Source organism: Tinamus guttatus, unplaced genomic scaffold (assembly GCF_059628265.1).
Source record: "Tinamus guttatus ecotype Peru unplaced genomic scaffold, ASM5962826v1 Tinamus_guttatus_pri_ptg000710l, whole genome shotgun sequence".
Classification (NCBI taxonomy): Eukaryota; Metazoa; Chordata; class Aves; order Tinamiformes; family Tinamidae; genus Tinamus; species Tinamus guttatus.
In genome coordinates this window covers 6,118,294-6,143,864 of record NW_028289244.1, presented here as the reverse complement: position 1 = coordinate 6,143,864, position 25,571 = coordinate 6,118,294, and the positions used below count along the sequence as shown (strand labels likewise).

Genomic DNA, 25,571 nt, shown 5'->3' with positions numbered 1-25,571 from the left:
GTAAGGCGCTTTGGCAGCCAGCACCACGTTGAAGGGACAACCTCTGCACCAACAACCGGCTTCCTGCACGCCACGGTGTACACAGGAGTGTGCAAAACCAGGAGCCCTGGTTGTTCCCCGAGCTGCTTGGAAGCTACAATTCATTTAACCCTGCAGCAGATCCCGGCACTACTCTTTTTCTAAGCACAGCACATTTTGGTAACACAGAAGCACACTACACAGATTTGCTCAAGCTCACCACGGTTCTGACAGGCTACACGCATCAAGAGGCAATTCAGAAAGAGCACACAACTCAATTCATCACAACAACACTAACCAAGAGGAATTCAGCTTTCACTTTGCAAAGGAAGAAAGTCCTCACAAGGACAAAGATCTTATTGCAAGTTGTTTTGCTCAGTTTGGCCACTTCTAACACAGTATGAGAAGTTACCAAGGAGTTGAGGACAAAGAATTCCTGCTTTGTAAATATTTTTTAGTATGCTATGCTTGTTGTAAAATAAAAAAAAAAAAGCCACTGCACAATATTCCAAATGACCTTTCCTAACAAACTCGAAATCATCAGATCAACACTGAGAAAGACTGATGGAAAATACAAATTTCAGACTGATGGAAAATACAAATTTCAGTAGTAATTCTGGCACCTGGTATTTTGGAAAATTCTTGTGCATATGGGACTGAGGCAGCTCTTTTTTTTTGCAGATCTCTCTCTTGCAGGATGCTGGAGTCACCCGCACTTCTTTCAGCACTGTGTGTCATTGGGCTCAGCAGGCGCCGTCCTCGGGAGGAGCGGACCGGCCGCTGTCGTGAGAGACGGTGTCGATGCTCTGCACCCGGGACTGCGGGTGGACGGACACCTGCACCGCGATCTCCTGGCCCTGCTCGTTCACGGAGCCGTCGTCGGAATCCGCGGCGGGGGAATCGCTGCGCGCCATCTCCGCGTTGACGGGATACAGCGCGGCCTGGGGCCCGCACGCCTGGCTTTGCTTCACCTCCTCGCCAACCTCGTCGGGATCGTCCACGCGCACCGCCTCGAAGATCTCTTCCATGAACGCCCTGCAGTTAAGGATCAGTGGTGGAAGGGGAATACTTCTGGCAAGCTCTTCAATGTATCGGGCAAACTCCATGGTCTTAAACTGAGTGACTTTGGCCAACTCCAGCGTTTTGGCAGATGTAATGATGGGAATGCGCTTGGCGATCTCGAAAGCCTTCTGAAGCTTCTCGGCTCCCTCCGTCCTGAAGAAGTCATTGATGGCCTTCTCGGTTTTGCGGAGGTGGCTGCTCATCATGCACAGACGGGTGATGTTCAAAATGAGGGTGATGGCGAAGGCAACCAGGCATACAATCATGTAGTAGATACTCATGTCTCCCGAGGTGAAGATAACCCTCAGGGTGACTGTGTAAAACAAGGTGTTGTTGCGATTAACAGCCGCACACGTGTAGCGCCCCCGGTCAGCAAAGTTCACCCTCGTGATGTTGAGGGAATTGTCAGCAATCCACCACCGGCCACCTGGAGATTCAGAAGAAATAAACTGAGCTAAAAAACCCCAGATAACTAGGGAAACATGCTGCATGGTGCTGTTCCACCATTACCAGCGTGAACTTGGAAGCAAGCAGTCCTTTGCTAGCACAAAACAAACAGTCCACCCAATAACGGAATCTTCCTTTTCATGCTCACAGTACAGAAATGTGCAATTTAGATGATGATCCTACTGCTTTAGGCTAAAGACTTCTGTGCACTTGCTACTCTGCTTATTCTGCTTTCTATCACCTGTGCTTCTCTTGTGACTCTCTTGTTTTGGACCCGTAGTTTGTTCTGACAGGAAATCTAACTCTTAGCTACTGTGTTCATCCGCTGTTGGAAGATGCTCCTACAACAAAGTTTAATTTTCCATATGTTCTGATGCAGGAAGTGACCCATGAAAAGAAAAGTCTCTAAATGGCTCAGCTCCCTAGGAGTTTCTTGAGACATGGTTTCTGATGAGCATACAGTGCTGATATACAAAACTCATATAAAAAGAAATCAATAGAAGCAGCTAGTTTTATGAAGTATCTCCTATGTATTTGTAACTTTGGAGATGGTTTTCATAGCTTGCACTTCTTGTTACTTTGAACGAATTTCCAAACAATATTTAATGTATAAAAAGGTTCCTGAATATTCTTTACGCAGTAAGAAGGCCTCCTGAGAAGACACTACCCGTTGGCTCAATGACTTCATTAACACTGGTATAGTAAAGACTACTCTATGGAACCTCTGAAAGACGTTATTTCCTGACAATTAAAAACTAGATGGATAAAACTGTAGGAATCAATAGATAAGAAAATATATTCTCCCTCTGCATAAAAGGGTTAAAAGCACACATTTCATCCTTGACTATTACAAACCTAGTTGGTTTCCACAGTGGCATTAGTGCATAAACCAGGAAATAAGGCTGAATCAAGTCACCTCACGCTTTTAAAAAATCTGTAATGAAATTAGAGCACTAACTGAAAGACAGAAAAGAACACAAGCCGTAGGGAATTGTGTTTAACCCTTGTGCTTGCAAAAAGAAAATAGTAATGAGAGCAATAATAAAAATATGAGCTGGTGCCTGATAGGATGCAGACTCAGTTTGTCTGTATTGAATAATGTGATTTTTCTTTAACGAAATGATTCTCTAGGGCACCCCAGCAGTGAGGCTGGGCAGGTGATGGAGGATTCCTGCCTCACCAGGTGCCACACGTGTGGGAAAAGCGTGGGTCCTGCTCCCTCCCATTTCCCAAACAATAAAAAGGAGGGAATAGAAAGAAGAAGACAGTAAAGTTCCAGAGGTTTTTAGAAACCATACTGAAGAGGAACGCTGAAGTACATAAAATAGCAGGAAAGCTCACCTTCATCTTTCTGTTGAAGCAGGTGTCCTCTGGAGTTATACCAAAGGATATACTCATATTGGCTGGCGTTCACTTTGCATTCAATTAAAACACTGGTCCCCTCCTTGGCTATGACATCGTGGTGCGCCGGAGAGTTCGCCAAAGCTTGGAATACTGGGTGAAGAGATGCATTAAAGGTCCCCAAAACAACCGTCCTGTTAGAAACTACATTTTCCACTGTAAGGCCAATTGCAAGACCAACGCTAACAGCCAAAACTACCAGACAGCAGCTGAGCTTCATGGAAGGCTTGGAAAAACCTTTTTTTCATTTAATCTGAAGAAATGGGCTCATATGATATTAAACTGTCCGAACTATTCTAGCATAGGAGAGGAGGCTCTTGATACATTCAGTGATAGAAAATGTCTTGGGTCCAAATGCACTTTCAAGATCATCAATATTAAGCATGGAAATCCAACTGGAAAAAAAAAAAAAAGGAATTAAGTTTGTTAATGACAGCAAGCTTATGGCATATTCAAATTTCATCTCCGGTAAACAGATTTTGATTAGCATAATATAAACTGTCAGCTGAGAGGTTCCAAAGCAGAGCTTTGCTCAGAGCACAGCAACGAAACGAGGGTAAGAAGGCATTAGCACAACCGCCAGCGCTCCGGACGTTCATCTTCCCATCCAAAATAAACCATATCAGGAACAGCCACCACTAAGGGAAAAAGATCTGTTCTTCAAAAAAAGAACTGATAGTTCACACTATCTCTAGTTGAAAAGTGAATTTTGCATTTGTTAACTGAGCATAAGTGTTTTCATAATACAGGAAGAAAAGCAAGAAAGAGGATATTAGTATAATAATAATTAATACAATATAATTTCTGTCTCCTGTCCCACCAATATCACAGAACTTTTAAGTCCTAGTTTTCCAGCATTAGCCCTTCATCATAGAAAAGATAAAGCACTCATGCACCTAATTTTTAGTGTGTGCATATATATATATATATATTATCTTAAAGCAAAATCAGTGTTAGATGTCTAAGCAATATATAGTGTACTTACAGCTATTTATGTTAGGAAACTTCTCTTGACAGTTACCTACAAAGACAAAGGGGAAGATCCCTTTTCTGAGTGTCAGGGTCTTAATGTCTAATTTTGACATTAGAGATTTTAAGATATCAAGATGACGCCCTTATTTTGATGTTCTTTGCACACAAGGATTTCTTTGTTCTAAACTCTAGACTAAAACCAACTCGTGAGCAGAATGAGGTGACACTGATAAGAGAAAATGTGTAATCGATTTTCCTGGCAGCCTGACTCAACAGAACTTCTAATCCAATAAGCATTCCCTGAAGTTATGATTCCATCTCTGCTGCTCCAGAGCCGTGAAAAACAATTTACAAAGTATAGAAGCCGCAGTCTAAAACAGTTAAAGTGTATCTTACTGCACCCAATTGACTATGTGACTTGAAATTTATCATCTTTTCTCCTACCGATAACAAATGCTAGAGAAGCTGCATTTCTTATTTCACAACACAAAAGAACAATTTTTGCTAATAAAAAATGGAGACACTTCTTCTAAAATCACAAGTTAGTGCTGCCTAAAGCAAAAAGATATTTAATCACTCAAAAAATTACTATGAATATAGCTAACATACACTAATTCTCTTTTTAGCAGAGACAAATTAAACCTATTCAGGAACAGCAAAGTTTGCTGATAACACACTACCCAGACCACAGATTTCTGCAGTTAACAATAATTTGTCCAAGGACAAAATCAGATCCCAAATCTGACATCTGAAGAGAAAAATACATCTGACCCATTTTTGTTGCAGCTACTGCCAAAATCGGTTTAATGAAGACGGGAAAGAACAGAGCTGCATCCAAAGTCCAGCTTTCCTTCCAGCTTCACTAACCACCTCACCCACAAGAACCACGGGAAATTTGCAAACAGGCCTGACTGTTGCTGTTGTTGCTGCTGTTGTTGCTGCTGTTGTTGTGCACAACAACCCCTTCATCTCTCCCCCCCTACTCCTGCTTCTTGTCTTTCCCTTCCAGACGAGCTCAGCACACAGCAGAACCCAGCGCACCCCACGCTGCTGCTCTCCCTTGGCTAAACGGTTAAGGAATAAGGAGGTTTCCCGTGTTTGTGCTCTCCACCAACACTTGTTCGCTCCAGTACCTCTGGGAAAGGGGTCACCAAGTCCTGCAGCCTCTGCAAAGGAGCATCCCAGCCCCTGCGAGTGGCTGAGCCTGGAAACACAGCAGTCCTTTTACTGCTAGCCAGCAATGATATTTTTCCTTGCAGAACAAGTTTTTATTATTATTATTATTTGGACCTCTTGTATTTTTATAAGAAATGTAAGACTGCTGGCAACGGATTTGCTTTCTTTGCAACGTTTTGTGGACTCCATCACACAGGCTGTGCGTTGCTCGCGGTCGGTAGCCCCTCACCCGGGCACTGCGGCACTCGGAGCGCGGAGCGGCCACGGGAGCAGCTCTCGGGGCTGGTGTCGGTGAGCGAGGAGCTGCAATTCAACAAACATCCCCCAAACCCAACTACCTGAGCTCAAACTGCCACCCCGCGCCCGTCAGTGATTCTTTGTACGCAGCCAGCGCTTGATTTTACAGCGTTTAATGCACTTATAACATGATAGCTCTGAAGTGAAGACAGATCGTCACCCCCATTACTGAATCAAAGAGAGTAACTTCCAATCCCCCCAAACAGTAATCACCTAACTAATAACATTTTAGAGTTAAGAGAATAATTCCAGTACCTCTTGTGCTTTGTGTTATTTTTGTCACTTTAAATTATTAAATTTATACTATTAGATTTGGAAGTGTCTGTGATACTTCATCTTAAATGACATTAGAAATCCCAGTCAATTATTTCATGCGAGAAATATTGAGCAACGTTCTTCCTCAGCACAATAAGATAATGATCTTCAGTAACTGCATCTGCTCTTCACTATATGTGCACCAAGTGCACCATGTATAACACACTGGCAGCAACGGGTCATTGCATTTTACTATTAAACCCTTCGAGATCTCATTTATCATAAATTGTTTGTCACATTTTGCTTTCAGAAAATCCATTACTGTTAAGCAGACGACAATCTCTCACTGCAGAATGCTGGAAAAGATAATGATCTGCAAAATGCACATTATTCCACCATCACACTTACGCAAAGCAGCTGCTGGAGCTGATAAAGGCTCCAAGCAGGATAAAGCATGAACAGTGCCAACACTGCAGATTTGTCAAGAAAGTGTTAAATTCGAGTAAGAATTTGTGCAGAAGGAAGCCGGCTATTTTACGACTAAACGTGGAGCTGAGTTCAGTACACTTAAGCTTTATTAAACCGTAAGTTCTAACACAAACAGTGGTGGAGAGATGAAGCTCCATGGAGCACACGCTGCCAGGAGCCGCCTCCGGCCCGTACCCTGGACAAGGTCCGTGTGCTCAGCCTAACGCGGCAGGAGCCGCCGGGGGCAGGGGGCACCCGCAGCGCTGGAAACCCCGCGGTTACCGGGCCCGGCGGGGCCGGGGGCTGCGGGCTCCCCGTTCGCGGCCCCGGCACCCCGAGCAGCCCCGGCTGCCCCCGGCGCGGCGGGGTCGGGATCCGCGCTGCCCTCCCCGCGGCCCCGGGGGAGGCACCGGGACGGGCGGAGCGCCCCGCGGCTGGGCCTAGCGCAACGTGACGTCATGCGGGCGTGACGTCACGCCACCCCCTACCAAGGGCGTACGTCACCTCGGTGACGCCACCAAATCAAGGCTGGCTGCGTCATCGCGGTGACGTCAGAGCGCCCCCCTTCCGCCCCCTCCGCCGCCGCCGGCCCCGCCGCCCGCGGAACCCACGTACCGCCGCCGCCGGCCTCCGCCGCCACCCGGACGTGATTGCCCTCCACGCGCCCCTTCCGGTGCAGCGCCGCCGCTTCCGGGGTCAGCGAGCCGGGGCCGCTCCGTGCCGCGCCTCGATGGTGCGGTCCGCCGGGCGGGGTCCCGGGCAGCCCCTCTGCGGGGGGGGGGGGGGCGGTTGGGGGTCCCCCCGGGCCGGGGGCAGCGGCGCGGGGCGGGGGGGGGGGTCCCCTCATCCAGGGCCGGTCCCGGGGGGTGCCGGCGCCTCCCGGTGTCCCCACGAGCCTGCGGGGCCCCCGGGGAAACGGGCGGGGGGTCCCGGCTGCTCCTTCTCCTCCTCCTTAACCGAGTCGCGAGGAGCCGCCCCGGGCAGCAGCGGCCGCCCCCGCGCCGCCGTCACCGCCATCCCCGCGCCGGGCCCGAGGAGCCCCGGCCCCGCGTGTCCCCGTGTCCCCCCGCGGCCCCGCGTGTCCCCGTGTCCCCCCGCGGCCCTCCCGTCCCCGTGTCCCCATCCCGCGCGTGCCCCAGGCCCGGGTGTTTGGGACCCCCTCAAGCCCCGTGTCCCTCAGCCGCGGCCACCCCTGCCCCGCTGGCACGGGGCACTGCGGGCCGGGCTGGCCGCTCCTGTGAGCGCACATGGAGCAACCAGGGGTTAAATCATCCCGAGACCTTCCGTGCCTTTGCTTTGCTTCTCAGGATTATCAGCCTGGTTTTACCCTGTGCTTAGATAACGCGTCCTGTTTCCGTGGGACTTTAGACTTCCAAGTATGACTCTCAAAGTTGGGTATAATTCCCTGTACAAACTCACTTGAAAATGTGACCTGTTTATGCAGGCATAGGGAATCTGAGGCATAAGAAGGAGGGGTTTCTGTCTTATTTGTGTTTAATTATTCAAAACACAAATATTTATGCTTCTGAACTAACATCAAGGAGTACAAGGGAGTCATTATTTTGTCTGCTTTCTTTGAATGTTGCAGTCATGTCTGAAAAAGACAGCAGTGAAGATCTGAAAGAGGAGGCCTCTTGTGAAGGTGGGAATGGTCAGAGACCCGAGGAACCCGGCAGCCCCGCGAGCAGCGAACGGGGAGCGCAGGAGCGCGCGGCCGAGCCCGCGGCTGGGGAGGGAGCCGGGCCCAAACCCCCCGCGCAGCCTGCGGCCACGGAGAAGGCGCCGGCTGCAGCGCCCCAGGTACGTTTCTGTGCTAACTCTGAACCACGTGGCTTAAAGTTCCACAGCTTTATGCACAGAAGAAGTGTGTTCGGAAGCCTCACTTTCCTTCTGAAAGTTCACATCACCGCTTATGTGAAAAAAAGAAGAAAAAAAAGATTAAGGAAAGTGGTGTGTCACAGACTTCCTGTGTTCCCCTCCTTCCTTCACCGTACGTACATGGATCTCACTTTTCTGTTTTTCTCCATTAAAGGTCTCAGATTCTCCTGCTGCAGCTCAGACAGGATGGGGGTATTGGGGAAGCTGGGGGAAATCCCTTCTCTCCACTGCATCTGCTACGGTTGCTACCGTAGGTAAGGCTCGTGCTGGCACTTGGTAAATGTTCAGCTCTCCAGCTAGTGCTAAATGTTAAATTAGTGCTAAATGTTAGAATGAGATAGAGGAGAAACATACAATGAAAATTACTTCTAAGATTTTAAATTTTAATGTGTTTATATTATTTTCCGATGATGTTTAGAAACTCTTACAACTTAATATAAAAGCTGAACTGAAAACCCGAATTCACTACATTGGTCAGTAAACAAGCTGGACAGTGATAACTTTTACTGGTCACCTACTGTGTTTTGAATAGTAAATATGGATATACATTCACAGTGCTCCTCTTGTTCAGCTGAGAGACATAAAACAAAATATATAGTTGTATGTAACGATTAAAGTAATATTTCTGTCTTTTCTAGGTCAGGGCATTTCAAATGTCATAGAAAAAGCAGAAACATCCCTTGGGATTCCCAGTCCCAGTGAAATCTCTTCAGAGACTAGAGATGCTACAAAAGGTCAGTTTTTATTATGTAAGAAAAATACTGGAGTGTTTGTCAAAGCATATCAGTCCCCAGACAGCACTGTCTTGTTCTGCTTCTTGCACATTAGGGTAGATACCTCTTTATTTGCTAACGTGATACTTCATTGCTTCTGCTGTCCCTGTAGAGCCTTGCGGATGGGGAAGCCGTTCCAGTCCCACGCCGTCCCTGGCTCACGTGTGATGTTTGTGCTCTCAGCTGCAGAGCGCAGCAAATGAATTTTGGGGGTGCAGTGAGGAGTTTAACTTCCCTCCTTCCGCCGCAGGGAGCGAGCAGCCTGGGGACAGCAGCCCGGGTGCCGGTGACGATGGCGCTGCCTTTCCTATCGCCGGCGCTCTCGGAGTTTTATCAACCATCTCTACTGCTGTCCAAAGCACAGTGAGTGAGTTGTCAAGGGTTAAAGGGCTTAACAGAGCTTTGGGGTTTGTTTTTTACCTTGTTTGAAGCCTCATATCAGGAAACTTTCAATATAGCTTTTGTGGGATGCATGGTGAGATGAGTATCTGAAGGCTTCTGACCCTTCAGACACTCTTTACTCTATGTCTTACTTCTAACTGGCACCTTATGTGTAAGTTGTCTTGAATTTTGATAATTCTGAACGAAATAACACAGAAGGCCATCAAAAGAGAGCGCAATGTATGTATTTTCAGGCATGTCACCTCTATATTCTCTTATCTCTGACCTTTTTCTTCAGTGTATTAGGCCAAATGCAGGGTCAGACTAATTCCTGGAATAATTCCACTGACTTCCACAGAGCTGTCGAGTGATAACATCCATTCTCCTCTTCAAAAACTTCTGTGAAACTAGCCCAAATTGCTTGAAAATCAGCTTGCTTCTGTGACCATGGGAAATGCACTTCAAAGGGACCCATTACGCTTAGAAACCGCACTCGTGTCGTCGGCTGTCTTGTCAATTTGCCCATGAATCTGAAAGCGATACAGATGGAAAGCTGGCTTCTGTTTCTAGGGTTTGAACAAGAGTTTAGCAACAGAAGTCCACAGGTCTAGTGTTTTCTCATTGAAGAGATAAGATTTAAGTGCTTGAATGTGAGAATTGTGTGTAAATTTAGGCTGATTCATGCTGCCGTGCTGAGAAACAGCTTGTTCACCAAACAAAATGTATTTCCTATCAAATTGCTGCAGCTGTCTGAGTGCTACATTAAACTGTTGGATGATTGTGTAGTGTAGCTCTTTTCATGTTCTTCTGCTCTCTTTGTAGTGATTAGGGTTGAATTGGGGGATGATGAGGTCTGATTTGGCTTCTCGCTGGCCTATAGTATTGCCAATATAGATCCCCCAATTTAATTTCTTCAGCTGTGTACTCTTCTGTGACTCGCATGCACTAAATGTATCCAAATCTACTTCCTAGGGGAAAAGTGTTATTAGTGGAGGTCTAGATGCCTTGGAATTCATCGGGAAAAAGACAATGGATGTGATAGCTGAGGGAGACCCAGGTTTCAAGAAAACAAAGGGCCTAATGAGCAGGACCGCTACCCTGTCCCAGGTACGGCACTTCCGTATCAGCTCTTCAGGGATTTCTGTCACTTCTTTCTTTTCTTGTTGTGTTGTTGTTAATCAGCCATTTCTTATTTTCTTATTGCTGTGCCCAAACCCTTGTCCTCCCTTATTCTGTATCTTCAGGCACGGAGCTAAGTCCTCTGCTTTTGTTTTTCAGGTCTTACGAGAGGCAAAGGAGAAAGAAGAGCAGCAGACAGGCACTGAGGTTGCCATGGCGACCGAGAAGAAAGCCCATTATGGGCTGCTGTTTGATGAGTTTCAGGGTCTTTCGCATCTGGAGGCCTTAGAGATGCTTTCCAGAGAGAGTGAATCAAAGGTAATGGCCGTGAGCAATTTTCTCTCTATTTTGAGTTCAGCTGAGCAGGAATGAGAGAGAAATGTATGTACATACATGCAAAATCAAATACTGAGGAGTTGGGACTTGCTGCAGAACGATTGATTACACAAGTTTACCTTGACCCCCGAAATTATGATCCACTCTCTACCTTGGCAGCATTTTGCCTTGCCTTCAGTGCACACAGCCATTCTTTTTAACCAGCCAGCTTTTTTTTCTCGTTTTTTTTTCACAGCTTATTTGCTGCCCTGAACTGGGGGAGAGGACAGCATCGTAGGGACAGCAGAAACTGCTCCCTTTAACCTGGAGTGGGGAAGTTCAATGCACAATCTCAGAAATAACTCATTTTTTTCATAAAAGAAAACAAATAACTATTTAAGAATCCATTTTTTTTACGTAAAGCAACTTTGCAAGCAAGTCTCTATGCTTTTTCTTTGCTGTAGAGAAATGCTCCTTTTTCACTAGTATGGCTCTTGATGGAAACCAGTCCTGCATCTTCAGTCTTGCTTTCCTTCTGTGTTAGATTTATGATTCTCTCTTTGACTGTCCTGCCCTGACTAGGTAAAGTTGGTTCTAAATGCCCTGTCTGGGAAAGAGTTGGACACGTTGAAGGAGGAAATGGAGCAGCTCAGAGAAGCGTTTTCATTAGCTGAGTTCTCAGAAGAAGAGGAGGAAGAAAAGAGGGGTGAGAATCCAGGCTCTAAAATTCTCAGTGCAGAACCAGCCAGCTCGGAGATCACTAGCAGTGGGCATGATTAAGAGGTGCCTCCCTGTGCAAGAGCCATCTGAACTGGAGGATTATGTAGATTTAAATGCCAATCTCTTGCATTGCTTTTACCTAAATGGCTCATCAGGGAGGGCTCACACACCTGCACTTGCTGCCATTTAACATTTAATGCATCTTTTATATTTGCACATGATGGATCTCGCAGCCTTCCCCCCACTGTTAGCATCTGCCCTGTCATATATAACAGGAGAACCATTCACTTTGTGATGTTTTACACTCTCCAAGGTGAAGTTCAAGTTAGTGCATTATAAAATACAGGGTTTGCTTGGGTTAGACCACCTGTAAAAGTGAAATTACCTTAGCTAAAAAAAACAGCTTTGTGATTTTTTGGCACTGGCGTCTCCATCTTTTCACACCTTGTAAATTGAATTAAAAACACTGCATTTGATGTGTCTTTGCCCACGTGAATGATTCAAGGTAATATATGAAATAGTTGATAGACTTTTGCATTGCTAATTGTGCATTAAAGTGCTGTATGAATATTTTAAACTTTCATTTCCTTTAGGAGATGAGGATTTCGTAAAGGAAGTAACAGAGCTGTTTTCAGAATTGCATGTCTCCACAAAGCCAGACAAGCTGATCACGGTGAGTTATTTCCCCTCTTCTTCCTTGTGGGAACTGCTTCTCAGTCCTGTTTGCTTGTGGAAGTGCTGAGGGCGTGAAGACCAACTGTGTCTTGGAGACCCAAAGGGGTGAGCCCTTTCCTTTGGCCTTACAGGACAAATCTCACATTCTCTGAAGTACTTGGCTCTGAGTCCATCAGTACCAGTGTGTCTGCCTTGTCAGGGGGTAATAATGTCCAGGGACAGACAGCTTGGATGAGTAAAACTTCAGCCACCGCAGTTAAATGATCCTGCAGCCCTTATTGAACCCTGGTGTTGGTTCAAGGCAGCAGATTCTTCACTAAATCACTGAACAGTTGAGGTTGGAAGGGAGCTTTAGAGATCCTCTAATCCACGCCGTCTGCTCAGGCAGAGTCACCTAGAGCGTGCTGCCTCTGTTCAGAGATTGGTGTGAGGAAACTCTCTGGTCTTGTGTTTTCTCCACTACCCTCCAGCTCCACCAAGGGGCAGCAGCATTCTGCAGGCACGGTTTGGAAGGGCTGCCACTAGTCCAGTGATGGCCTCACAGGTAGGCTGCAGTATGTGGTGCTACAAAAATGAGTGCATTCAAGTGTGTGAGATCCACAGCCAACCCTCCACAAAGTCCTGAAGGCTCCAGGATCATCTGTGCTGGTTCTTCTCTACAGCACAGGAGTAGTAGTAACCTCCTTCCTCCAGGCATATCGAGTACTCCATGCTTTGTGGTGAGTAGGAGGGTGTCATCCCAGGTATTAAATACTATGGCACATCCTCATCTAGGTGAGGACATCTGCTCATGAATGGATAGCACAATTCAACATGGATCTTTCCAAAAAAGAAGAGAGTGAAGAAAACCAAGCAGAACCCAGAGATGGTGAACACGATGCTGAAAAGTCAATAGAGGTAAGCAAGCAATGGAAAAAAGGGATGCTTAAGAGCAGATGGTTTATGTTTGCTATGTTATTGTTGTGGTCTCAAGAGCTTATGGTTTTGCATTTCTGAATTCTGAGGTCTGAAAGAGCAGTGTGGTGGTTGTATATTGTGTAATTTATTGGTTTTAAATAGTAACAGCTGCTAGATTTTGTATGGCACAGGGGATCATCTTAACTTTTGCAGGATATTCATGCATTTGCCATTAGAAGTCTGGCAGAACTGACAGCATGCTCCATGGAAATGTTTCACAAAACTGCAGCCCTGTTCCTGCGTGGTCAGGAGAAAGATGTGACAGCCGCAGACCGGGCCAAGTCCCTTTCACAGTGAGTTTATCTGTTACCTGATACACAGCATCTAACAGGACTTGTGCAGGACTCTCAAAATTCTCAAGCCTCTTGAATTCTGCATCTTTGTTTGACACTACTATATTTTGCATCTCTGCTTTCCAGCAGAATTCAGCTGTCCATTTTCTTTCCAACTTAATGGTATTTCATGACAAGAAGAGAAAAGTGAGGTGAAAACTTTAATAAATCCAAGAAGAGTATTCTTTTTGCCCTAAGCTTGTGCTAGATAGTCAGATGTACAGTATTTAAGATGTTAGAAAACAATTGTATTCTTAATTACCTCTTAATTGCCTCTTTACTAATCCTATAGCATATTAGGTATATGCTATTATGAAATATTTGACCAGTTAGTGGACTAATATTACTAGTAATACATGACACAAGAGGAGTTTTTTCTCTCTGTCAGGAAAAAGTATGTGAAATTAAACTTATCTGTAATAAAGCAAGTTAGCATTGTTCCTTCTTGAATGAATATTTGTATTCTGTGAACAGTGTTTCGTATCTTCAATTTCAATTATTATTTATTTTTTTGCCACCTTTCCCATCTGTAATTTATTTTGGGAACTTCAGGATCCTCATACAGTGTTTAAATATTTTTGTATCAGTCCTTTATATGCATGGAAGCAAGATACTTAAGCACTGAGAGAAAGCGATTTTCTATGGAAGGTGTTTTACTACGTAGGATTTCCACTTTTCCTCCACAGAATGACGATTGTGCTGTGTAAAGAACTCTCAGCTTTCTCCAAAGAGTTTACTACATGCTTAATGACTGCAGGGGTAAGTGTTACATCATAGTTCCTAAGGATATAAGATATTAGGCTTATCACAGGCTTGGGTTTCTCACAGAGTGCTTCTTTGCTTGCTCATTAACGCATGTAGATGTTTGCTCTATGGCCTGGTCTTCTAGATCAGTGTTCCCCAGACTGTGGCAGCTGGACGTATCCTGGGGCATTCAGGCTGCTCAGGTGTGAAATGGTGCTGGCTGTGCTCATGAGGCAGATGAAAATAAGATTTGTGTTCCTGATGGACTTTTACAAAGCACTCGGGTGTTGCTGTGGGGTAATCCCTCTCTCTAAACCCCTCAGCTGTCCCCCCGGTTCGTTTGATGATGCGACGTGTGTATTCGTACAGGTTCTGCTTTGGGCTTGTGTGGGTTACTCCGGGCTTATTTGCATGCGACAGGGCAGATCCTCTGCAGCTTGTGGCTTGACTTTGCTGGCGTCAAGGGAGCAATGGTGTTTTAAACTTGGCTGAGGGTTTAGCTTTATCTGCTTGAAGAAATGTGATCAAATTCTCAATCAGGATAATGTATGTCTGATCTTTGCAGGTCAAAGAGAAAGCAGATGTGCTTAATCCCTTAATCACTGGAGTATTTTTGGAGGTCAGTCATGCTAAAGTTAAAACTTTAAGCTAATACTTTGAAAATAGATATGCTGGTTCTTCACTTGGGTATCCTTTTGCATACCAAATTCTCTAACCCAGGTCGAAGGTTTAGGTTACCTGTCTCGTAACCTACTGCTTTTAGTAAATGCCTAAAAGCAGAATTGCACAGGACATGAGTTGTTCAGTGAGGACGTGAGCTGTATTGTGGGCCTAGCTGGCAGTTAAAGGTCAGAAGATAGCGAATCTATCAGCAGCCCGGATTTCCAGCGTTTCAGTGGAAACTGAGATGCCTGAAGTCAAACCTTAGACAAGGTCATAAATTGTTGTGTAGAAGTCCAACACTTCCTAGCTGTTCTCCTACCTCTCACTGCTATAAACTCCTGAGGTGTGGTGGAGGTGGGGGTGTCCCATGGTGGTAACTTCTTCCTCCCTGCTACAGCATGTCTCTGTTTCCCTTTGCAATACATAGTTTTCATTCTTTATCTAAAACAGTACCCTACTTTTGGGCTGCAACAGGTCTTCTAAGCAGCTTTAAATCAGTTGCTTTTTTTGTCTATAGTGGGATAAAGCCTCTCAAAAAAATTAATAGAAAGTACATTGCTATAATGAAGCCTAAAAGATGCAACAAGCAAGGCTTCTGTTTCTCATGTACGTAATCAATGTTGTCTGAAATGAATATGTGATTAGTAAAGCTAATTTGGTAACATAATTATTCATGCATATGTTTTGATTTTGTTTTCATAGGCTTCAAACAGTGCTTCATATATCCAGGATGCTTTCCAGCTCTTGCTGCCTGTACTGCAGATCTCTCTTATTGAAGCTACAACGGAATTATTGCAGCAATAAATAATCCTTCTCATTAAGAACTTTTTGACTTTCCGCACTTCATACTTTCCATGCTGGAGACTGTTATAATGGCTGATATTAAGGGAAAAAGTTAAGTCTGGTCACTGCTACTGCAAGAATGGTGTGTAAATGCAGGCTAACAACGACAGCTCTGCAGCTTTTTGAGAGATGAGATGAGCATAGTCCAGACTGGTGGGCAATGCGAGAGTCTTAAAGTGCAGACTGCTTCCCTGTTTTCATGGACTGTCTTTATCCCTTCCCTGCAATCCCTCTGCTGTAAGTGTTAATGATCTTCTCGGAGAAGCTCTCTGGACTGTGAAGGGAATGCTGAGAAGAGTAGCAGCTGGCTGGTTAAAGACTCAGCTAAATGATGGTGTGATTTTTAAGTGAGACACATAATTAGGTTCCTAACAGCTCTTTGTTGGTGCTGAAATGAATATTGAATGGAGATGCAAAGGAAATGCTTATGATTGTAAACCTTGCAATTCCTACGTTTGACTAAAACAGAGTGGATTCCTTATCTTCATTGAAGCTCTGTTGCTAAAGAGACGTTACAGCTACTTGGAGATGTCTCTTAGTGACTCATGCATGTGGGACAGGGACTTTCAGCAAGGTCCAGTTTCTCCTCCTCTTGCAGAATGTTTGTTTCCAGCACGAGTTGAGAAAATGCTGGTCTGGCTGAAGAATGTGATTGCTTTGCTTTATAGCAATAAATATGAAGTGGTTAAAAGGGTTGATTCCTGTTTGGGCAATTTAATGAGATAATTTAGCCTGGGGGTTCCCTTCTTTAATGCAATTTGACATGTCAGTGACAGACTGTTCACAAACTCAGGTACCACTTTTCTTTCATTTCTGTGTAAAAATACTATAATGCAGTTCTCCTTGAAGATGTATTGAAGCAAGGGGAGGGGGGAAAGTAATTTGACTCTGTTAGTGGGAGTCCTAATTTGTCTCAGAAGCTGTTCCACATATGTTTTTTTTTTCCTGTGAAAAATTCCCCACTTTGTTCCTTTTGCAATTTTTATCTTTCGAGCTTCCCCACTGGAGAGAACAGCCTCTGCTGAATCAGAAGAGCAGAAAAGTACAGCTTAAATGGGACTGAAAGAAGTCAGAATAGCTAACCATGGGTGGCTGCCTATCACACCTGCCTCTGTATTTGCTCATTGGTAACAATGATGCTCAAATCCCATTTTTAAAGTCCACTGGTTTTAGTAGGTCTTGCAAACTTCTGCTATACTAAAAGCTTAGTGTTGCTCTGTTCTATCTGTGCAATAAGGAAGTGTTTTTAGCACTAGAATACTAAATACTTTTTGGCTAAAGCTTTTCTGATGTGGAAAAATGTTTGCTTTATTTCTGGCTAAGTTGAACAGATCTCTGAGAAGACCTTTTTCTTTTTTTAAAGAAAACTCAGCTTTAAAGAGGTGTGACTCGGAGTGGGGGGGAATCTGCACTACAACGAACTATATTTTCTATCTTGTTTATGATAAATTACATTATTAAATTTGTTTTGACAACTCTTGGTTGAGAGCAATCGGGGTATTTCTGGGAGAAGGGGAAGCAGGGCAGGGTGTTTTTGTCTTCCTGTTTGTGGTGGCTGCTTTGGGGGCTCTGTGTTTACCTCCCCGTGTGCCGCCGTCCCCGGCCGCTCCGTGCTGCTCCGGGGCGCGCGTGGCCGGGAACGTCTCGCGGAGACGCGGGGCAGCGAGAGGAGCGTGGCCCTTCCTGCCGAGCTCTGCGTTCCTGCAGCAGCGCAAAACCTCGGCTTTGCTGCTCCTCACTGCAGGCCGAATATGCAGAAATAAATAAAATATAATGCACAAATAAAGATAATGCAGTTTATGACACGGCAGCTGCTTTTTCACTGGTAGTATCTACTCAAGCTAGCCTGTTCTGCTTGATAGAACAGGCTAGGATAGAGAAGTCTAACAATTAAGGGTAAAAAATCATTTCCTTTCGGCATACAGGTGATGATTCTGCCAGTCGTATGCTCTGCAGGATTTTGTTACAGCAGCAAATAACCAAACGTGCACCGGCTTCCCTTGTGCCAATACAAGGGCTGCAATAGATTACCAACAAAAACAGTTAGACAGTTGCTGAAATCTTCCCACCCAAAGGATTCCTCAGAATTCAAAAATCCCACTGACAGGAGGCCTCGTTGTTTGGCCCTGCCTTGCACATGAACCTAACGAGAGCTGGCAGTAATTTGAGCACTTCTGCTGCTGTCTGGGGAGATGAGAGGCGGCTGAGAATGGGTAAGCGTTAGCTAAGATGCTACCAGTGTCTGCGAGGGGATAAAAGCCTGTGACAATTATTTTCTTTGGAGAGAATCTGTTATTTGCAGCTGTAAAAGCTGCTGCTTGGCAGCTGCTCTGGATAGGTGTAAAAACAGAAGGCTGGGAGCTCCCCATTACAGCTAGGGACTTGTTCCTTGCACTTGCCCAGACAGATTTCAAGGGACTCGTTATTATCATTATTATCATTATTACATATGGAGCACAGCAGCAGCTTGGATGCAGGCTGGACGAGCAGTTGTCTGGCTTGTTTGGAAGAGACAGTGGCCACGGAGCCAGGGAGGCCGGTGGTGCCGAGCTGGGGGCGGCTGCACCGGCCGTCCCAGCGCTCCGACGTGGGCTGGCTCCGGAGCGGGAGCTTCCCAAAGTCCACTCGTGGTTTGAGCTAATTTCCCGTAGCTTGTTCTCGCTTACCTCTGACAAAAAGACACCGAACCGCTTGGAATACAGCTGGTCATACTGATCTACCATGTGCAGAAGAAATGCAAAATCGTTTTTGACATTGGGAATGTCACTGAAGCTACTCTCTTCCCTGACCTTTTCAAAGGAATATTCTTTTAAAGGTATTTGAAAGAGCCAGAAGAGTGCGTAGAGACAGATAAAACCATAGACACAAATGAGAGAAATGTAGTTGACAAGCAGCTTCTTTAGCATGTAAGCCATATTGTGCGTACACTCAAACTGTGTGTAGCCAATCAGGTGTGCCACTTCTGGGTTGCAGATGTGCTCAAAACTGATGGCTTTGACAAAGTTTGCAGTATAGCGGAGAATAAAGATGAACTTGACGGTCTTGATGACGGTCTGGACAACACAGAGCTTGTAAATCAAGTCACTGTCCTCCACGTGGGCACGGAACTTGCGGACTTTCTCAAAGAGCGCTTTGGCTTGCTTTGGGAGCAGGGAGAGCTGGTGGCAGGAGGCGGCGGGGAAGCTGCTGTTTCCCAGCGGCGCACAGAGAGCAAATAATGTGGTCTACGGGGGTGTGATTCCAGCAGGAACAGGGGTCTCCTGCACCCCAAGGGGTTCACCTCCCTCTCAGCGCAGCGGCTGCGTCGTCCCCAGGGTTGGCGTCGCTGCGGTCACTTGCTCTGGGACCGGCTGCCGGGAGGTCCCCGGATGGCCCGTGCGGGAGCTGGTGCTTCTGGCCGGGAAACGCGGCCAGCGCCGGCTCCGCGAGGGCAGCAGGGGCCGCGTCCAGCCCTGGGCGCGGACGGGGCTCGTGCTCAGGAGCCGCCTTCGCGCACCGCTCCCCGCGCCGGGCTCGCTCCAAGGGAGGCGGCTCCAGCAGCGCGGCCATTACAGCCGCGGAATTGCAGCCGGAGCAACTTCGTGGTACAGGCGAAGGGCTTAAATGGGGCAAATCTTGCGGGAGAGGTAATACCTTTTATTAGGTGGAGAAAACAAATTAGCTTGCAGGTACACGAGCCCTTCTTACCATTATTGTGGCTGTTATTATCCCCGATTGGTGCTATTAGAAACCAGGACATTGCGGCAGAGGCAAGCACGTTCTGCAAGTGTTTCGACCTGCTGCTAACTGCTCTCTGCTGACAAGAACTTGCTTAATGACATGTTGGAGCGAAAGCTGGCAGCAAGGCCTGGCACTTGCTCACGCAGCGCTGCCCTCCCAGTGCCACCTTGGACCTGGCGGAGAGTTGTCTCCACCTGGTTTTTCAGGATGGCCCCAAATCCTCCCATCCTTGCTCCAGGCAGGGTCCTGGCCGAAGGACGTGTCCAGGCTGAGTGTCCTGCTCCCTGGGAGAGCCCCGGGGCCTCCCGACGGGATTGCAGGAGGAGTCGCGGCTCCTGCCCGCGCTGGAGGCAGCGGGGCGGCTCCGGCGCGCACATGCGGCCGCTCATGTCGCCCCGTCTGCGACGGGCGGCGGAGCCAGTTTTTCCGCTCCCAAAGCGGGGCCGGGGAGGAGGCCGCGGTGCTCAAATAGGCCGGGGCGCAGGGTGCAGGGCCGAGGAGGAGCCGCCTGCCCTGTCCCGCTCCAGGTGAGGCGCCTTCCCGCCCGCCTGCGCTCGGCCGCCTCACGGCCGCCTCACAGCCGCCTCACGGCCGGGCTCCGAGCCGGGCGCCCGGGCATGGCCTTAGCGGCGGGGCGGGAGACGGGGGGCAGCGCTGGGGGGTCCTTCCTATCCGCCGGGAAGGGCTGGGCCTCTCCGTGGGCTCCCCGCAGGCAATGGCGGCATCGCCGAGGGGCGCGCTCTTGGTGATTTTTAGTGATTTTTAGGTTAAACAGTAGGTATTTCCGCTGAGCAGCTGCACGTCCTAACGATGGAGATGGGGCCGGTTGCTTTTCCCTACTGAGGTCTTGACTCGGCGCTGCCGGTGCTTTCGCCCGTCCCTTCAGAGCAGGGGTGCCCGCGCAGGCTGGGTCATTCCGTGGCCTTCAGAGCATCGCGTGGAAACACTTCCCTCTCCTCTGCCAGCAGCAGGAGCAGAGGCTGTTTCCCAATTGCCCCCTCTGGAAGGGGATGAAAGACCCCACTTTTCCCACTGCCCGGGCCCCGTCACCTTCCCTCTGCTGCCTGTGACATTTCTTGGGCTTTGCTCCTGCTGTTTTTAAAGGAGGACGCTCTCTTTCCTTGGAGACTTTTTGCCCTCTGTCACCTTTCCAGGCCCTTTATCAACGCTCCGACTTCTCGTGCTGTTGATCCCTGCTTCCTCTCACCCCGCTCGCTCCTCCGAGGGGGTCCCCTTCCTGCCACAGCTTCCTGAGAGCCCCAGGGCACCTTCTTCACGCACTTGCCCTCCTTTCCCTCATAATATTCCTGTAATTCCCATCTCCTCGCGGCTGATTTGGAGGTGGGCTCGGAGATGCCCGTACCCCGCGCGCGTTCCCGGCGGGTTTGCAGGTCGCCCCATCTCCGCTCACTCGGCCCTTTTCTCCTCGCCGCAGCCGTGACGGCCTCGCGCCCGGGAGCCGCTGCGACATGTCAACCATCCTGAAATGTGAGTGCGCAGGGAGCCCCGGGGCCGCGGGACGAGGCCGCCGGGTCTGTGCGGGCAGCGGCCGACCTCGCTGTGTGCCCCGGCGCAGGGTTCGGACGGGAGGATAAGGAGAGCGAAGAGAGGGAGAAGGACAAGGAGGAGGAGAAGGAGAAAGAGGAGAAAGAAAAGGAGGAGGAGGAGGAAAAAGAGGAAGACGAGGAGAAAAAGAAGAGGAGGCAAGAAGAGGTAAGGGAAGGCTGGGACCTGGCTTTCCCTCCGGTTTCAACCCCGACGGGACTGTAGCTGGAATGCAGTGCCGGGTGGGCGCTGCGGACGCTGCATCTCTGCGCGAAGCTGCAAAGTGGCGGGCGCTTGTGGGGCTGCAGCAGTGGCAGCGATGCAGGCGCCGATGCCACCTCGTGACATTCCCGACACCCAGCGCCTCGCTGTCCTCGGGCCCCAAACGCAGACAGGACCCCGGGAGTCGCTTGGCTGTCCCGCGGTAACGTGTCCTTCCCGTTCCCCGCAGGGAGACGGGCAAGCGGCGGGCAGGAGCGGCAGCGGCTCCGGCAGCGATTCCGAGGAGGTAACTGCGCAGCCTGCTCCCTGCTCCAGCCGGGACCACGTCCTGGGGCAGGTGCCTGGCCCCGAGCATCCCCGGGGCAAAACCGCGGCCTGTCCCGGCCGACCCAGGCTAACAGGGAGCCTCCCTGGCGGTGCGGTGGGATGTTGCGGGGCTGTGGAATGCTGGCCCGGAGATCCCAGCCGGCATTCCCTGCTCCGCAGCCCCGCTGCCCCATCGCACGCTGACCCCGTGGGCTCTTGGTGCCTCTACCCCGCCGTGGGTGCTGTAACTACCCCGAGAGGGGAGGCAAAACAGCGATGGCCCCTTCACATCGCTGCCGTTTCTCTTCCCCGCAGGACCGCGGCAGCGACAAGGAGGGTGAGGAGGAGGATGAAGATTAGCCCTTGGGTGCCGGAGCGAGGCCGCGCGGGGGCAGCGGGATGCGGGCGGCAGCCCGGGGCCCCCTCAGCCCAATAAAGGTTTCTGGGTGCCCCAGAGCGCTGCGGTTTGTTCCTCCAACGGAGCCGCGTCCGTGTGGCCGAGCGGCTGCGGCCTCCACAGCCACCCGTGACCTCCGGCTTATCCAAACCTGCCAAGAAAGCGTTTTCTGGGGAGGAAAATTGCTACTCTGCACAGCCCGGGCTGCTCTTGGGTCTGCAGCCGGGAAAAGCGGGGAAAAATGGGCAAAATGGGAAAAGTGAGCAGCCACCGCCATCTGGCGGCCCCGCGGCGGCGGTGAGGGGCGCCGAGCCGGGCCGGGCCGGGCCGGGCCGGGCCGGGCACTGCCCGCACCGGGAACCACCGCGCGGGGTGCCGGGGGGTCGCGGGGGCCCTGGCAGCAGCACGAGCCGGACCCGAACCGGGGTCCGACCCGGACCGCACGGCCACAACTGCAACCCGACGAACTGCAGCAAGGGGGGCTCCTCGCTGCGCTGCTGCCTTGCTTGTGGCTTTGGAAGGAGTCCGGGTGTTTTTAAGAGTGTTTTGCTGAGCGAAGCAGGAAGGCTGAGCTTTGTTATTAGCACGGATTTCAGACAAGCTTTAAAAGGCAGCAACGCGGAGGATTTTACTCGAAACCTCAGAATGTGTCTGCCGATCTTGTTTTCATGGAGCAAACGCGGCTCTTGTGTAATCCCAGCAGCGCAGGAGCGATGCTGAGGAGCGTTGTCCCAGATATCCAGCGTGGAGATCAAAGGGCAAACACGACGGCAGGGAGAGGAGCAACCCCCAGCGCTGAATCGGTCCGGCACGGGTTTGGCTGCAGCGCGGGGATGGGGCCAGGTGATCAGGGCGCCTTCGTGACCCGCGTGCAGCGCCGTCCCCAGCGGTGCCAGCGCACGGGGCTCTTGCACAAGGCACAGCCTCCTTCCAAACGTGATCCTGGGCCGTGTTGGGCCAGGCTCCTGCAGGACAGAAAGCTGTGGGAATGCCCAAAAGGGGAGGCCCTGCCTTTGCTTTCTAAGCTAAAGGTCGGAATTTTTACGGGTGCTGTGGCAGGGCCTGTTTTCTGGACGTGCCTGCAGATGCTCAGCTGTGCTGCGCTGCACCCGGGCTGCTCCGCTGCAGGTCCTGCCCCGGGTCGGGTGAAGGAGCCAAGGTTGGGTGCTGCCCCGCGCAGCAGCCACGCGGGCCACGGGCTGCGCTGGCCGCAGCACCCGGGTGTCCCGGAGCCGGGGCAGACGTGCTGTTTGCTACGGGCACCCGCGGCGCTGCCGCGGGACACCCTGCCGGGCTCCATGCAAACAGCCACGGGCAGCCAGACCCTGTGGCATCAGCCTCAACAGCAAAATTAGCCCTGGGGTTAGCCAGCAGCCAAGCGTTGGCGCTGGGGATGGAGGGGTTCACTTTCTCGTGTCAGAAAGGAGGAGGAAAGGAGCAACTCCCTGGGCTGCAGGGGATGCTGGGCTCTGCAGGGCGCTGTGGGGGGCCGGGCACCTCCCATGGGGCCAGGCACCCTCCCGTGGGGCCGGGCACCTCCCGTGGGGCCGGGCACCCTCCCGTGGGGCCGGGCAGCCTCCCGTGGGGCCAGGCACCCTCCTGTGGGGCCGGGCACCCTCCCGTGGGGCCGGGCAGCCTCCTGTGGGGCCGGGCACCTCCCGTGGGGCCGGGCACCCTCCCGTGGGGCCGGGCACCCTCCTGTGGGGCCGGGCACCTCCCGTGGGGCCGGGCACCCTCCTGTGGGGCCGGGCACCCTCCTGTGGGGCCGGGCACCTCCCGTGGGGCCAGGCACCCTCCTGTGGGGCCGGGCACCTCCCGTGGGGCCGGGCACCCTCCCGTGGGGCCGGGCAGCCTCCCGTGGGGCCAGGCACCCTCCTGTGGGGCCGGGCACCCTCCCGTGGGGCCGGGCAGCCTCCTGTGGGGCCGGGCACCTCCCGTGGGGCCGGGCACCCTCCCGTGGGGCCGGGCACCTCCCGTGGGGCCGGGCACCTCCTGTGGGGCCGGGCAGCCTCCCGTGGGGCCGGGCACCTCCTGTGGGGCCGGGCCCCTCCTGTGGGGCTGGGCAGCTTCCCGTGGGGCCGGGCACCTCCTGTGGGGCTGGGCAGCTTCCCGTGGGGCCAGGCACCTCCCGTGGGGCCGGGCACCTCCCGTGGGGCCGGGCAGCCTCCCGTGGGGCCGGGCACCTCCTGTGGGGCCGGGCACCTCCCGTGGGGCCAGGCACCCTCCTGTGGGGCCGGGCACCCTCCTGTGGGGCCGGGCACCTCCCGTGGGGCCAGGCACCCTCCTGTGGGGCCGGGCACCTCCTGTGGGGCCGGGCACCCTCCCGTGGGGCCGGGCACCCTCCTGTGGGGCCGGGCAGCCTCCCGTGGGGCCAGGCACCTCCCGTGGGGCCGGGCACCTCCCGTGGGGCCGGGCAGCCTCCCGTGGGGCCGGGCGCCCGGTAGGACGGGCAGCTCCACGGGGGCGCTGGCCTTGCTGGAGGCACCGCCAAGCTCCGAGCGCGGCTGGTCCGGCGGGAGGGCCCGTTGCGTAAAGCAGGCGCCGGGGTGGAGCAGGGAAAGGCCGGCAGGAGAAGCCGGCAGCCGCCGAGTTACTCAAGTCTTGTTTATCCGCGTTTACTCCGCTTTACATAAGCGCCTCGCGCGGCCCCCGGCAGCAGGGGGGCTCGCGCCGCCCCGGGGTGGCTGCAGGGCCCGCGCGGTGCCGGGCTCGGGAGCTGCCGGAGGAGCCGCTCCGCGGGCCCAGCGCGGCGCGCGGGGATGCCCCGAGCACGGCTATTTTATGTAAATGCTGACGGTTTTGGAACTAAAAGGCTGACTCTTTATTTGGATATGAAATTGTTTATCTTGTACCAGGGCTGCATTCAGTAAACCCTGGTGTTTTATAGCATAAACTGTCATAAAATCTTTCCTTGTTCCCAAGCGACTTTCTTCATGGAAATTTTAAAATGTTTCTTTTTTTTTCCTTCATTCCACTAGAAAGTGGAAATAGTTAGGAATCCTGACTGTCCTAAAAGCCGATTCCTGCAGCCCTGCTTATGACCTGCCAGTCACCACAGAGCACCAGGCAGAGGTTTCCTATTAGACAACTTTTCTCTTTACGAGCTAAATAATAAGAAAAGCAAAACCAAAACAGAATGTGCATCCTGCGACCAAATGGTGTTTTGTGAGGTCAAACCTCTGCTTCTCGTTTTGCTCCCTGAAGAGCACACAGATACTCTCTTCTCTACACCGCATCCTCTGCAATTCTCGTTCCAAAAATCTGAAAATTCAGAGGGACTGGATGATGTGACCCCACAAGGACACGGCCCTCGTGTTATCGAGGCCAACACCAAATCCTTTGGAAGCGATAGAGCTTAGCGCAACGTGGAAGTGGAGTCGTCTCCTGGGAGAGCGGGGCCCCGTGGCTCTGCCGTCCCCAACTGCTGGGGTCTGTGGCTCCTGCACGGACACCCACAGAGAAGGAGATCTCCAAGCATTTTGTGTGGGACCTGCTCCCCAGACTGACAGACGTTCTGCCAACCTCCTAGCCAAGTGTTTGGCTCCAGAGAGCAAAACGAACCAGACATGGATCTGGGTTCTCCCCTCTCATCTCTCCGGTTTCCAGGACTTCAGGCACGAGCACAGTTACATGAGCATTGCACTGCAGCTCTGTGCCCGACCAATCCATGTGAGAGTCAACTCATTTCTCCAGGAATGAGGTTGCCTCCAGCAAAGCCTGCATGACTCAGAAAGGAAAATATTAAGGTTTTCTTTGAAGTAAAATATTAAAGTTCTAATTCCCTAACCCTCCTTACCCTCTGATCCACCTCCAAGAGAGAGTCGGGGTCTCTGTGAGCTCCCGGCCAGCTGAGTTTCAGGCCTCAGAAACGAGACCACGTAATCG

General features: G+C 50.8%; 2 protein-coding genes across 2 annotated transcripts; one reads left to right on the top strand and one right to left on the bottom strand.

The window, feature by feature from the left end:
* Window positions 1–692: 692 nt before the first annotated feature.
* On the bottom strand, window positions 693–3,335 carry MFAP3 (microfibril associated protein 3). Its single transcript, XM_010218335.2, has 2 exons — window positions 2,869–3,335; window positions 693–1,507 (listed from the first exon to the last, which is right to left on the bottom strand). The coding sequence occupies exons 1-2, from the start codon at window positions 3,146–3,148 to the stop codon at window positions 762–764; spliced, it is 1,026 nt and encodes a 341-aa protein (XP_010216637.2). The 5' UTR covers window positions 3,149–3,335; the 3' UTR covers window positions 693–761.
* Window positions 3,336–7,686: 4,351 nt separating this feature from the next.
* FAM114A2 (family with sequence similarity 114 member A2) lies at window positions 7,687–15,905 on the top strand. The gene is made up of 13 exons (XM_088536950.1): window positions 7,687–7,738; window positions 8,058–8,228; window positions 8,613–8,708; window positions 8,998–9,110; window positions 10,101–10,235; window positions 10,407–10,565; window positions 11,145–11,268; window positions 11,876–11,955; window positions 12,732–12,854; window positions 13,068–13,207; window positions 13,933–14,005; window positions 14,556–14,609; window positions 15,356–15,905. Exons 1-13 carry the CDS (start codon window positions 7,687–7,689, stop codon window positions 15,455–15,457), a joined length of 1,422 nt encoding a protein of 473 aa, XP_088393076.1. The 3' UTR covers window positions 15,458–15,905.
* Window positions 15,906–25,571: the final 9,666 nt, after the last annotated feature.